A 13,990-nucleotide genomic window follows, 5' to 3' on the forward strand; every position below is an offset into this window, starting at 1 on the left:
AACTCACTTCTGAGTACCCCCTCACAGGTTGAATATTAAATATTTTGGAGGTTCATGACAGTGCAGATCACCTCTTATCTAGACAAGCATTCTGTACAGGGTGGTTATTTTTCCCTGGGGTGCTGTGTCCCTGTGCAGGTCGCTCCCATGTCCGTGTACGCCTGCCTGGGCAGCGACGCCGCCGCCATCCGCGACGCCTTCCTGACCCACCTGCAGAGCAGGATCGAGGACATGCGCATCAAGGTCATGATCCTGGAGTTCCTCACGGTGGCTGTGGAGACACAGCCTGGGCTCATCGAGCTGTTTCTGAACTTGGAAGTGAAGGATGGCAGCGATGGGTCAAAGGTACAACGGCAGATACTCGCCCAAGGTCTTTTCACAGTAGGATTACAGCACCGGTCTCTGAAATCTGGTAGTTCTTACTGTGTGCTTAATGTAAAGATAAATGCAGCTTGTGCTTGCAGTTAATGGATGTGGTGCTGTCCCAGTTTCGTTTTTCCTTATAACCAAAGAGAAACTTCCCCCAATATTTCAAGGCAGATACTGAGTTAGCGTAATAACATGTGCTGAGTCAGACCAAGGGTGCCTGTGACCCACTCTTGACTCTCTGGGGGGGTGTTTTTTAAGTAACCTTAAAACACTCAGCTGTGATGCTCTCGCTGTGAGAAAGCTGAAGATTGGGGTACAATGGACAATATAATTTTCCAGAATACCCACTCTGATGCTTTGCAGTTCAAGGTCTTCTGGGACCTTTTGAAGGCACTTGGCCACACTAAGTCTCAGTTTAGCTTACATTCTATTTCCCAATAAATTTTTTTTGTGTCTCCTGTGCTGTGACTGCATTCCTTGTGGTCCTATATAAAATACATGACAGCATCATATACTCAGATTTGTTTCTCTGTGTAAGTGGAATTAAGCACTTTGTTCTCTGACAGGTGCCTACACAGTGGTCCTGTGGTGACGTAACCTCCTGTTTCCTTTTGCTTTAGGAGTTCAGCTTGGGGGAGTGGAGTTGCCTCCAAGTGGTCTTGGAGCTGATTGACTCCAAGCAGCAGGAGAGGTACTGGTGCCCTCCCCTCCTGCACAGAGCTGCCATCGCCTTCCTGCACGCGCTGTGGCAGGACCGGCGCGACAGCGCCATGCTCGTGCTGAGGACAAAGTGAGTTGGGGCTTCTCTACAAGGCAGTTTCCTTCCCTTTCTCCAAAAGTTTGGTTCATCACACTTTTCAGGGACATTTACATCTTAGACTTTGCGTGCCCTGCCTCAAAGCCCATGCAGTGTGTGGGTTTTGAGCTTGCAAGATGAGAAGCCCCCCTGTGCACGTTCAGAAGCAAATATCTTTCTGTTTCTTTCATACAAAGCTATATAAATTTGTGTTTGCCAAAGCATATTTTCTGTGAAGTTTGGAATTGTCAAAATGCTGCTAGGCATGGGAGAGGTAACTGATGGTACTTCTGTATGTATCTTTTAGGCCAAAGTTTTGGGAAAATTTAACTAATCCCCTCTTTGGGACCCTTCCTCCGCCTTCCGAATCATCAGAGGTGAGTTACATCCAAACAAAGTGAAGGGAGTTATGCACTTCTCAGAAATGGTTTCTAAGTGATGTGTGTGGCTGTTCCCTCTGCTTGCAGCTTTCTATGATCAAGTTGGTTAAACACAGGACATGAAGTGAATGTTTTCTGGCTTTGCAGAGACTGTACAGCCATGAACTGTACAGTAGTTTTGGAATTCTCTGCTCTTTAATTCACATGTCAGACAAAAATAGATGTTTCCTGACAGCTGTGGTGACACTCACTGGGTGGAATTTGTGCTGTCTGAAGTGTATCCATAGCTCAGGCTGGCTGGTATCACAGAGGAATCGATCAGGTTCTTGTTATTCTTCCTTTCTGTGGGAGTTTTTCCCTTCATTCTGAAGTTCCGGTGCTCTCAGAGTTTGAACTCTGCTCTGAACACAGCATTCTGTCCTTACTGTCACTAATCCATGGTCAAATGACATAACTGTTGCTATTGTGGGAGAAACAAGTCTCCTGCACAACTGGAGTATTAGTCATCCCAAGTGATAGGGATAAAGCAGAATTCCACTTACTCTTCAGAGCTCAGATTTTGCTTTTTTTTTGTCTTTATAGCTCAGTGTCTTGGATACCTGTGCCTTAATCATGAAAATTATCTGCTTGGAGATCTACTATGTTGTCAAGTGAGTCTTTGGGAGTTTCTCCCTCATCCCTGTACTTTTTAATTGTCTAAACTCTTGACAGAAAGTGGGCTTTGAGGGACAAAGCACATGTAATCCTGTGAAAATGTGGGAGTGATTTATGAACACATTGCAAACATGCATTTCAGAATCTTACAATCACTAGTTGCAGAAAGATATTAGTCTTTTTGCAACCTTTAGGTGAGAATGTATTAGTATTTTCCTTGTATCCTAGAATGAGAATATACAGTATTTGTTAAAACTAATTGTCAACTAAGCTAACTAAACCTTCTGTATTGGTTGCTGAATCACATTTAGTGGTCTTCTCCCACTTGATTTGTTTTCCTGAACATAACTGACATTGAATATGTTGAAAAGTTAGGATTAACTAAAATCTCTGCTTAAAAAAAAAAAAAAATCATAGATTTTCTTCAGAGATCATGTTTTTCCTTCACATTTGATGCAAAAAGTGGGATTCCCTGCACAGGTCTAATATGTGGAAAACCCTTCACTTGCAAGCTGTGTCCCTGAATCTCAGAAGAGGTGTATTTTCTGACCCAAGAATAAATGAAGATAAACTTCTCCTCTTGATTTGGTCAGGGGCTCTCTGGATCAGTCCCTGAAAGACACGCTGAAGAACTTCTCCACCAAAAAGCGCTTTGCCTACTGGTCAGAGTACGTGAAGTCACTGGCACAACACGTGGCAGAGACGGAGGGCACCAGCTGTGCCTCTGTGACAGAGTATCAGATGCTCATCTCGGCCTGGAGGATGCTGCTCATCATCTCCACAAGCCATGTAAGGGCTGCCTCTTGCCTGGCATGACAATCTGATACTAACATTTTGAATAATTCAGCGTCAACAGCTAAGAATTCACTGCTTTTCCTTTCAGTTTTGTAGTATATGTGATTTCAACACACGTTGGCACGAGCGTGGCACAAGAGGTTAGAGTGGGTGGTGTTCTGCTGTTTGATCAAAATGAGCACATTGTCTGTCTGAGCAGAGGAGGGAGGTAGTAAATAATTTTTAGAGCAATTCTCAGTAATTAGGTAATGCTGAAGAGCTTTTCCTGAGTCAAGTGAGGCAGGGATGCACCATTAGGGAATTAATCATTGCTGACTTCTTGCCCACGGTTAATGAAAAACTTCAGTGATTTCTGTAAAACTCATCAGCTGCAAAATTTGGGGAGTTCTAAAAGTGATAGATTGAAACAGTGAACTGATGTTAGGCTGCTAAGAAGATGCATCTTTTATTGTGCTTGTTTGATTTTTCTCCTTGGATCTAGGCGGATATCATGCACCTGACTGATTCTGCAGTTCATGAGCAGTTGTTTCTGGACGTGCTAAATGGCACCAAGGTTTTGGTAGGTGCTGCTTCCTATCAGCTCTTTCATTTTCTAATTGTTCATCTTCTTTGTATTATGAGGGGTTCTATTTTTGCAGTTGCTTGCTGTCTTAGAGCTTTTTAGACCTGTGAAATTGGGCTGAAACAAAGTGTCTCTTCCTGAACTGATGAGCTGCTTATAAATCTTTATTTTGCATGTGTCATTCTTGTCATCACTGAGTGGACCTGTGAGGGTCCTGGCTCTGGCCCCCTCAGTGCAGCTGAAGAACAAACCTGGTCATTTGGTGGCAGTGCTTGGGCTGAGCATTCCTGGGCTGAGAATTTCTGAAGTGTTCTTACATGTTGCAGCTGTAACTCTTGCAGTATTTCTCCTTAGCTCCAGGTTCCCATGTCAGTGGCCTGCCTGCAGCTGGGCTCTATGCTGTGTACCCTTCTTCTGATCCTGCTCAAACAGTGGAAGAGGTGGGTATTTTGTTTGGTTAATTTTTAGTCACTGCTGGAAGTAAAAACTTGGGAGGTTACGTTTAAGTCTTTTGCTCTAGAGAGATGCCCGTAGTGATTTGGGGAGGAAACTTAAGCCTTCTCATAGAATTTTCTTTTGGGATGTAAAATGTTCCTAGGTTGTTGTTGAAATTCTGTGGAATCTCTAGTAGCCAATACAGTTTATGGTTTGGCTTTCTGCTTGCTGGTGAAAAGTATCAAAAGAGCTTTTGTGATGGTTAGTCCTGCATTCTCACTCTCATTCTCACAGTGAAGGGAAAATGCATTCTCTCATTCTGTGGCATGTCTTTAGTGAGATCCAGGTGGGGACTTAAACTTTACTTTGGAAGAACTGCTTTTATTTGTGTGGATCATGTAACTTATGATCCACACAGCTCAGTCAAGCCAGTATATTTATTGAGGGATCTTATCTAATCTGAAGAGCTCTCCCTTTTTGTTGTCAGCGAGTTGAGTTCTGTGGATAAAATCATAAACTCCTTGACGCAGATTCTGGAGGGAGTGCTACAGGCAGATCAGCAGATGATGGAGAAAACCAAAGCCAAAGTGTTCTCAGCTCTTATCACTGTCCTGCAAATGAAGGAGATGAAAGGTGAGGTGGTGCATGTGCAGGGCTGAGCACACCCTGCACCCAGTGTGTCCAAGAGGAACATGTGTGTGGTGCTGGTGGGAGTGCAGGGTGCTGAAGGGAGTCACCAACCTGTGGGACTTTTCTCCTTTTTTCTTCCTTGCTTTAGCTAGTTTTGGAAAGAGATGAGGTTTATCATTCACACTGTGTCCATGTCTTCTCTTGTCTTTCCCTGACAGTCACCTCTGTGTTTGATCAGTTTGGTTCCCATGTGATTTTGGAAATACCTCAGTGGGTGTGGGAGGGACACCCTGGTCAGGCTCTCTCACAAAGGGAATGAATTTCTAGTTAGACCCAAACACTAGAAAGGGTTTGTACATTTTGTTACAAAATGACATGTTTCTGACATTGCAGTAGCACTTGAAGACCCTCAGTGGAATCTGAGCAGTATTTCCCTGTACAGCACATACAAAAGCACTGTGATGAGAAGTCTCAGCTTGTCTTGTGTATTCCTTGTCCCACTGCTTGGGCCCTGCAAGCCCACATGTTTTGGAAAATAGATAGAAAGTGGAAGGTTGGGTTGTTTTTAATTGTTTTCTTTGCTGTTGAATTTGAGTTTGTAGTCATGCTGGTAAAAGGTGGTGCCATTTATTATAATGGTTTTGATAGGAATGTAATATTTATATGGACTCACAGAGCACAGACTGCACCCAATCTGCATGGGCCAATACCAGAAATCTGGAGCAATTGGTGGGAATTGCTATAAGGAGCAGTTATGGAATAATACATCCATAGGAGTGCTTGATTTGTGCTTTGACATGAGTTCATATGACTTCTGGGTAAAACTACATGGTTTTGTTATCCAGATAACCATTTCATCCCTTATTATATCCTCCTAGACTCAGTCATCTAACTTAGTCACAGCTCATCACATTCTGTTTCGTAGGTTTTGAAATGAGAGCAGAATAAACACTTAACTCCAAGAAATGTGGCTCAGTGATGCTGTCAGTTAAACTGGAAACCCGAGTACAGGGACTGTGTGTTAACTGGTGTCTGTTGTGTGTGTCACAGTGAGTGACATCCCCCAGTACTCCCAGCTGGTGCTGAGTGTGTGTGAGACACTCCAGGATGAGGTCATTGCCCTGTTCGACCAGACTCGGCACAGCCTGACCTCGGGAGATGCTGCAGATGACAAGGACAGTATGGAGACGGACGATGCCTCCCGAGTGAAGCACAAGGACCAGCGAGATGGGGTAAAGGACCTGCTCCTCTCTTCTACAGTCTGGTTTCTTCTCTCTAGACAAAAGTTTAATGATGCTTGGAACAACTTTCCCTTGCAGCCTGATGCCTCCAAAGGAAGTGTCAGCAGTTTGTTTCAGAATCACTCCATGTCTTTCTGGCACATTTCAGTCTGGGAAATCAGCTGTTGCTGCCTCTCCTTCAGATCTAAAAAATATTGTCATGAGTGCTAATGCAGCCACCAAGGGCTGTGCAGAGTGTAATGTGAGAGATAGCAGGGGCCTTAATTTATGATTCTGAGAATGACTGAAGTTTAGGTTGTGTTAGTAAATGCTTTTGAGATTTCTCTTGATACTCATGTCAGCCCTGTAACCCCTGTATCTGGTTCTCCTTGCCACTGAAGGTGTGTGTCCTGGGTCTGCATCTGGCCAAGGAGCTCTGTGAGGTGGATGAAGATGGAGACTACTGGCTGCAGATTACTAGGAAAGTCCCTGTGCTTCCTACTATCTTTGCTGCATTGGAGATCAGCCTGAGAGTTAAACAAAACCTTCACTTCACAGAGGCCTCTTTACATTTGCTGCTGACCTTAGCAAGGACTCAACAGGTGAGAGATGCAGAGGAGTGAGAGCACATGGCTGTACACTTTGAATAGGAGATGTATATTCATGAGTCTGTGATGCAGCTGAACAATGAGCTGTAGATAAAGGGAGTTTTTTTGGAAGCTGGGAAGCACTAGTTCCTGTATGTACACCTGCTCAGTGTACCTTGTTCTCCATAGTTTTCCCTGGCTCAGATGGAAAAGCTCAAGCCAGCCAGGGCAAACCTGTCATTTAGAGCAGGCACTTTTTCTGAATGGAAAAAGTTAAATCAGCATTGAATATTGGATCCTGTTTCCTCATTAGTTCTGATAAAGTGTTATTTATCTATTGCAAATTCAACGTGTGTGGGGCTTTAGATGAAAGCAAGGTCGTTCCAAAGCCCTTTGCAAAGATGAGGTACATACCAGAGCAGGTGATAAATGGGATTGAGAGTATAGTTATGCAGGTTAGATTTTACTGGTGCTTTTCTTGATGTTGAACTTTTAACACCATCAAAGTGGGTGTAGATGAAAGCTCTCTAAAAGGGCAGTGACAGTGCAAAGGACAGAAATACCTAATGCAAAACAAATCTCTTCAGTCTCAGGGAGGCAGATTCCAGCAGAAGTTTGTTCTGTGTCTTGTAGGGAGCAGCAGCAATGGCTGGAGCTGGTGTCACCCAGAGTGTCTGCCTGCCCCTCCTGAGCGTGTACCAGCTCAGCACAAACGGAGCCATTCAGGTGGGTGCTGCTTCCTTCCATGTGGGAATGTGCCCAGAGAGCTCCCCATGCCCTGCCTTGTGGGCTGTGGCTGGAACAGTGCCACCCCTAGAGACTGGAGGCTCCTGGAGTGGTGTGAAGGGAAATAAGTGGCTTGTTCTCGTGTGTGATCTGTTCAGACATCTGCCTCATCCCGAAAGTCTCTGGATGCCCCCTCCTGGCCTGGGGTCTATCGTCTCTCCATGTCCCTCATGGAACGCCTGCTCAAAACACTGAGATACAACTTCCTGACGGAAGCGCTGGACTTTGTGGGTGTCCATCAGGAGAGGATCCTTCAGGTAGGCCACAGACTCCCTCTGGGATGGTTTGCTTGGCTTCTCTGTCCCAATGACAGTGGAAAGATGTCAGAAAACAGCATTGACAAAGAGGCTCCTGCCTCAGGAAGGGTCACAGGGGAAGTAACACGACAGTGGGAGAAGGAGGACAGAATGCACAAGCCATGCAGTCAGGTAGGGGTGATTGTTATGGTACCTGTTAGAACTGGACAGTCCCATCTGCTCATCTCTTCACTCCTGGGGTTGTAACTTTGCTACAGATGTTTAATATGCCAACTCAAGAGTAGCAGAAGTGGGAGTTTGAGGGGAGCTCACTTTGTGGCCATGGCTCTGGAAAGAAAAGTACAGGAGCCGTTCTTGGAGGCGGCTTCAGCTCAGCCTGGCTCAGATAATGCTGTGGTGAGGGCTCAGTCACCATTGGGGTCAGCAAATTCTCGTGTCCTGCAATGCTGAAATACCTGTCCTGGCTGGACTGTGTCACTGCAGACTGCACCTTCAGCTTTTTCTTCTAGAGGAAGGAATGGGATTTTTGTGATTTATCTGTCGTGATTTACTTCTTTATCTGTTGTGATTTACTTCTGTCTCCTTTGCAGTGCCTGAATGCAGTACGGACAGTACAGAGCTTGGCCTGTCTGGAGGAGGCAGATCACACTGTTGGCTTCATTCTTCAGCTCTCAAATTTCACAAAGGAATGGCATTTCCACCTGCCACAGCTTATGAGGGACATGCAGGTAGGAACCAGGATATACATTGCCTTGGAGTGCAGGGATTTGGATGTCTTGTGAGAAAATGGCACTATATCACCTTTTTATTATTGCTCTTTTAATAGGAACTTCAGCTGAGATTATTTAAGTGTGTGTTCTATCAGTACCTTGTCTGAGTTGAGTGAGGAAATAAAGAGAAGTTATAGCTTGGGAAAATAACTTGGGGAATTCAGTGGCTTACCCTTAGTTCTTAGTGCCAGGTGATTCCAAGAAAATACTGAGAAATGGAGAGAATGCACGGATCCTTTATGATCAGAGTGCTCTCTTATGGATCCTTTATGATCACAGTGCTCTGTTTAACTGGATTTTCCAGCTTCCACAAGTGGGTTTTGAGCTTTTAAGAGATTTCTCCCTGATCTTATTTATTTCAGGTGAATCTGTGTTACCTCTGTCAGGCCTGTACCTCCCTCCTGCACAGCCGCAAAATGCTCCAGCACTACCTGCAGGTGAGGATCCCAAACCAAACTGTGAGTTCAGTGTTGCCCGTGCTCCCTGTTGGAAGGCAGATGTTATTGAATAACCAGGCTCTTGGATATTGAGTGGATTGTTGGTAATCCTGGTGGGAATTATTGACAGTCATCAACAGGTAGGATTTGCATTTCTCCACAGTGAAAAAAAAAGCGTGCAAAGAGTAGTCTGGAGTCTAAAAACCTCTGGGCAGAGTAAAGCCAGTCCTAGAGAACCAGCAGCCTGTGTTGAATGGTGCTGTTGTCCTTATACACTGCAGCAAGAGGCTGCATTGCTGTAGGACTCTGGAATGCCATTAATAAGCCACTGTTGCCCTGGTGTCCTTGATCTGATTTAATTTGTTCAAGGGACATAGTTCTTGTTCTTGGGACATCCTCAGATGCACGAGGTGGAGAAGATGCATTGCTGCTGCTGTGTTATTTCAGCGTGGCTCAGGCTTGGTGTGCCGATTATTGTTTTCCTAAAATTGTTGAACCTAAACAGCCTCTGCAGCTGCCTCCCTGCAATGCAGAGCCTCCCCAGTCCATGCCAAGCGTAGATTCTCAGCTGGTAACGGACTTTGGGAGCCTTTTTTCCTCATTCCCTTTGCTCCCAACATTTTTTTTCCCTCAAATCATTTGTCTTAGTGCAAAATAACCGTGTCGGTGTTCAGGGCTTTCTTTTTTCTCTCTCTGCAGACAAAAAACGGCGATTCCCTTCCATCCAGTGTGACCCCCCGAGTGCAGCGGAATCCCCAGGCCTCCTCCAAACATCCCAGCCCCGAGTCAGAGGCAGCAGAGCAGAAGGCCCTGCTCACAGTGCAGTACAGCCTCCTGAAGATCCTCAGCAAGTCTCTTGCTGCCCTGCGCCACTTCACCCCCGATGTCTGCCAGATCCTCCTTGACCAGGTAGGGACAGAGGAGAGGTGCTGCTCCGTGAAGGGGGGAGATTCCAGCATTTCTAGGGATGATCTGAGTCTGTGTAGTGAGGCACAGTATGTCCTTCTTGAGACAGTGACCCCTGTCTGATTCCTGCTGCACAGAGCAGGAAGGCAGGACACAAGGAATTCCCACTGGGAATCAGACACTGGTCAGTGTGAAAGGAAGGCTTGGCCAAGCTTTTGTGGGATCTACACAACACTGTGTCTGTGTGACCTCACTGGAGCAGACAATAACCCAGTGGGTTTGTGCCCTCAGTACACCACTCTTCAGGAAAGAATGCCCTTGCTGTCCTCCCATTGTGTGAGCCAGTGCCTGGTCTCCAGGTTCAGAAAAGGAGGGTTTAATCCTTGACTCTGGCAGTGTCCTGCTGCTGACTGTTGGATAGGGAACTTCCTTCTCCTGTGCCTCTGGGTACATACACCAGTGTGGAAGCAGTCAGTGCCTTGGTGTGCCAGTGATGGGAGCTGTGTGAGCAGAGCCGTGGAGTCTGGTTGTGCAGTGCTGTACAGAACTGCTCCATCTGTACACCTGAGACTTTTGAAATTATCACAGTGCTTATATAAAAAGCATAATGAGGGACTGGATATTCCTGTTCCTATGGCAACAGCACGCTCATGGCCTCGAGGGTCTCACACCTCTTTCTGTGTCTCCACAGTCGCTGGACCTTGCTGAGTACAACGTGCTCTTCGTCTTGAGTTTCACCACACCAGCCTTCGACTCGGACGTTGCCCCTTCCTTTGGGACCCTCCTGGCCACAGTCAACGTGGCCCTGAACATGCTGGGAGAGGTACTGCCCCTTTCCTGTCTGGGAGCACAGCAGGTCCAGCAACCCCAGAGTGCTCCTTCAGCTCATACTTGGAAGAGCAGGAGTAGTTCTTTTTTATCTCCTGTCTCTAATGCCTGTCTTTTTTTCCCTCCAAGCTGGATAAGAAGAAGGAACCTTTCCCTCAGGCTGCAGGGCTGAATATGCAAGAGGGAACCAAAACCCTCAAGTAAGTTTCTAATTATTTGATGTAGTCACGGCCAAGCAGCAGAAGCCAGAGCTCCTCACATCAGAACTGAAGTTGAGAGGCATTTGTGTAGCTTCAGAGCTTCTCACTCTGAATCCAAGGACTTCAGGTAGCCCATCAGCAGCTCTCCAAAGCAAGCAGGGTTTTTTTGGGGGGAGGATGTGTGAAGTCATCCCATCATAAATCAACCACTGAAGATGCAATTAAAGAGGTGTTTGATGCTTATTTACTGGTACTTCTAAATCAATTCCCTGCTGTCCACAGGGGTTTCTGGTCTGCAGAGCACAGCTTTTGGGTATGGCTGCTTGAGCAGAATGTGCACAGTAACACTATTCCCTCATGTGTGTGTGTGTGTGAAGCCTTTCTATGAGCATTTGACCTGGGAGGTGTTGTGTGCTGACCTTTATCTGTGTTCTTTGCACAGGTCTCTGCTCATGTTTACAATGGAGAACTGTTTCTACCTGCTCATCTCCCAGGCCGTTCGGTACCTGCGGGACCCGGCCGTGCACCCCCGGGACAAGCAGCGGATGAAGCAGGAGCTCAGCTCAGAGCTGGTGAGCACCTTGTGCCGTCCTCTGTGTGGGGTCAGGGAGTCCCGTGGGAGAAGGTCACTTGTCTGTGGCTGCCCAGTAAACCCCAGCATGAATGAACAGCCTTGGGCTGCACATACTGGCACGTTCCTGTGCCACGGGAAGCTGGTTTGGGGAGGGAGAGGGCGTGTGGTGGGAAGAAGCTCTGACCTGTTCCACACTTCTGATTGCAGAGCACGCTGCTCTCCAGCCTGTCTCGTTACTTCCGCCGGGGTGGCCCCTCTTCACCTGCCAGCGGGGTCCTTCCCTCTCCCCAAGGAAAGTCTGCCTCCAAGCTGGGTCCGGAGGGGCAGGAGCCCTTGTTCCAGCTCGTGCAGGCCTTTGTCCGGCACGTGCAGAGATAGATTCTGTCCTGGCCCTGCCTCCCTTTTCAGGACCTGCAGCGGAACGATTCATGTCCACCACACAAGGCATCACCTTTGGCAGAGCTGGAACAAGGACTGGGAAGGGAGGGAGGCCAGGTGTGGGCAGTGGTGTCACCGGAGCAGTGGGATCCCATGAACTCTTGCCACCCAGGAGCAGAGTGAATGTAAGGAGAGCCCAAAGTGGCTCTCTGGTGACCAGCCCGCGTGCACAGCCTGCTCACTCCCTCTGCCAGAGCATCCTGCCTGGGTACAAGCACTGAACAGTCAAAACCTTTATTTTTATAGCTTGTACCTCAGCTGGGGAAGCTGTGGCTGGATAGAGAGAGGAAACACTTTCTGCTGGGCATTAACTCTGCTCCTATCACAAGGTGCAATCTGCCTCTCCTGCACAGAGTCCAGCTAAGGCACACCAAGGGATCAGCCAGCAATTCAGAGACCATCTTTCTACTGCTATTTTTGTACTGAGTGGTTCAAGGCACGATGGTGTATGTGTGCTCACGCCTTCCCTTCACCCTGCAGTCTGTGTGTTGTGTGTGTTTCTGAAGAGCAAGGCCTCACTTAAGGTTTTTACGTCAAAATTCCATCGCTCCAGTCTTGCAGTTTTTTGTAACTGTGCCCTATTTATACTGATATTAAAACCTTTATAGACAGCAGCTGGGTTCGTGGGTTTGTGTTGGACACAGCAGCAGCTCTGCAGTGTCTGGGTGGTGGTTCTGCTGGGCTGAAGTCCCAGCAAAGGCTGTGGTTTGGGAGTGATGATCCAGTGCTGTTTGAAATGGCTGTAATTAAAGGCTGATTCCCTCGGCTTCCCCACACCCACTCCCTTTCTCATGTTGGGGAACTTGTAGGAGGTTTTAAATGAGCAGCACTATAAAATACTCCTCGGGGATGATTCCCCCTGCACATCCCCTGCCTGTGCAGCCCCAGGGAGGGCACAGGGTCACACTGGAAGGGACCCTGTCTACACTGAAGGTGCATTGTGTGTTCTGGCTCTTGAGTAAATCAACAAATTCTTTAAGGTTCTGAGGCTCAGTGATGGAGACATTAAGAGAAGGTCAGTAATTACTGCTTAAAATAAAGCCTGAAATCTAGAGACTTCTCTAAGGTAAAAAAATCAAATTTCAGTGTAGCTATGAGCTAGTAACCTACTAGTTCTTTCCTAAAGAGACACTTAATTGCTTTACCAGCCAGAACCTTTTTAATCTCAATGGTTTTAAGAGACTGGAGTGAGAAAATGAGATTATCTTGCTTTGAGGTTTGTTTTTTTTACCTTGTAAGCTTAAGTGCAGGCAATATTCTGGCACATTTGCTTTATCTAGTTTCACATGCCCTGAAGGCTTTGGAGAGATCTGAACTAGCTGGCTGGAGCAAAATGGTCTTAAAGTGGAAGGGAGAGGGGCTTGTTTACCTACCAAAACTGGAGGTGAGCTGACAGTGAGGGAGGTGGTGACAGTCCTAAGCCTGGTGGTGGTTCCATGGGGAGGTAACTGTGGCCGTGGGGGGACTGAGTGTGGCCATGGAGAGTTGGAGGTAAAGATCTGTGCAGAGACAGCAAATGGGTGAGGGGAGCTGTGGGGAGGGGAAGCAAAGCTGGAATCTGGTACATCCGAATAGGTTGTTACAGCTTTGGAAGGTACAGGGTGCTCGTCACTTCACTGGTGTTTAACAAGGATGGATAGGAAGAGAATTTAGAGAGAAGTAATAGATTCTTTTAGATGTTTACTCAACACCAGAGTGAGTTTGTGGTGCTTGGCAGGAGCCTTTGGTGCCAGACAGAGCAGTTGATGCTGTTGGTTACACGTGTTTCAGAGCCACAGCAGCATTTCAGTCCTGAGTTGTCCCTCAGCCACAGGGGGGGTGGATGCAGCCAAGGGGAGCTCCCACTGACATCTGCAGAGAAGCAGCACAAGTGTCACCTTCCTGTACAGGGGCAGGAGCAGCAATAGATTTTTCATGTGCTTTTTTTTCTACTGCAGAGGGAACAGAATTCCTTCTGGCTGCTCTGAGGGAAGAGACACCATTTTCTGCATCATTAAGCTGCTGCTGTTTTTGCTCAAACTGTTCTTCCTATTTAATGTACCAGGGAGAGGAATAACAGGGAAACACTGGCCTGAGGGAAAGGCACACATGCTGGAAGGTGGGAGGGAAATAGATAGGGGTTAGATCTCTAATAGATTATGGGAGTGGTAATCCTGGCAATTGGAAAACCAACTAAAACAGGAACATATTTGATTTCCCTGTTCCCTTTCATTTAAGTAGAACAGGCGAGCGCTGTTGCTGCACTACAGAGCCTTTCAACAGCCTCTTCTCCCAGGAGTTCTTCCCCAAGCTGGGTGTGAGGGACAAGGCTTTAGGATTTTAGATCAGCAGCAGATCTAGTTTCCATAACAACAACAAAAGTCTGT

The 13,990-nt window shown here is 46.8% G+C and overlaps 1 protein-coding gene across 3 annotated transcripts in view; it reads left to right on the plus strand.

Moving 5' to 3' along the window:
- Positions 1 to 12,238, plus strand: part of NUP188 (nucleoporin 188) — a 26,299-nt gene extending 14,061 nt beyond the window's left edge. For all 3 annotated transcript variants that reach the window (XM_027729857.2, XM_039387906.1, XM_039387923.1), the window contains 19 exons: positions 139 to 345; positions 990 to 1,159; positions 1,473 to 1,542; positions 2,128 to 2,195; positions 2,793 to 2,988; positions 3,476 to 3,553; positions 3,911 to 3,996; positions 4,479 to 4,624; positions 5,672 to 5,853; positions 6,243 to 6,443; positions 7,062 to 7,154; positions 7,313 to 7,471; positions 8,062 to 8,199; positions 8,604 to 8,678; positions 9,378 to 9,587; positions 10,276 to 10,407; positions 10,542 to 10,612; positions 11,055 to 11,184; positions 11,394 to 12,238. In XM_027729857.2, the coding sequence (XP_027585658.1) occupies positions 139 to 345; positions 990 to 1,159; positions 1,473 to 1,542; positions 2,128 to 2,195; positions 2,793 to 2,988; positions 3,476 to 3,553; positions 3,911 to 3,996; positions 4,479 to 4,624; positions 5,672 to 5,853; positions 6,243 to 6,443; positions 7,062 to 7,154; positions 7,313 to 7,471; positions 8,062 to 8,199; positions 8,604 to 8,678; positions 9,378 to 9,587; positions 10,276 to 10,407; positions 10,542 to 10,612; positions 11,055 to 11,184; positions 11,394 to 11,564 (2,583 nt within the window). In that variant the 3' untranslated portion in view covers positions 11,565 to 12,238. The remainder of the gene's footprint in view (positions 1 to 138; positions 346 to 989; positions 1,160 to 1,472; positions 1,543 to 2,127; positions 2,196 to 2,792; positions 2,989 to 3,475; positions 3,554 to 3,910; positions 3,997 to 4,478; positions 4,625 to 5,671; positions 5,854 to 6,242; positions 6,444 to 7,061; positions 7,155 to 7,312; positions 7,472 to 8,061; positions 8,200 to 8,603; positions 8,679 to 9,377; positions 9,588 to 10,275; positions 10,408 to 10,541; positions 10,613 to 11,054; positions 11,185 to 11,393) is intronic.
- Positions 12,239 to 13,990: the final 1,752 nt, after the last annotated feature.

The sequence above is a fragment of the Pipra filicauda genome, unplaced genomic scaffold, assembly GCF_003945595.2.
Source record: "Pipra filicauda isolate LSUMZ 115617 unplaced genomic scaffold, ASM394559v2 scaffold121_size3267253_pilon, whole genome shotgun sequence".
In the NCBI taxonomy this organism is placed as follows: domain Eukaryota; kingdom Metazoa; phylum Chordata; class Aves; order Passeriformes; family Pipridae; genus Pipra; species Pipra filicauda.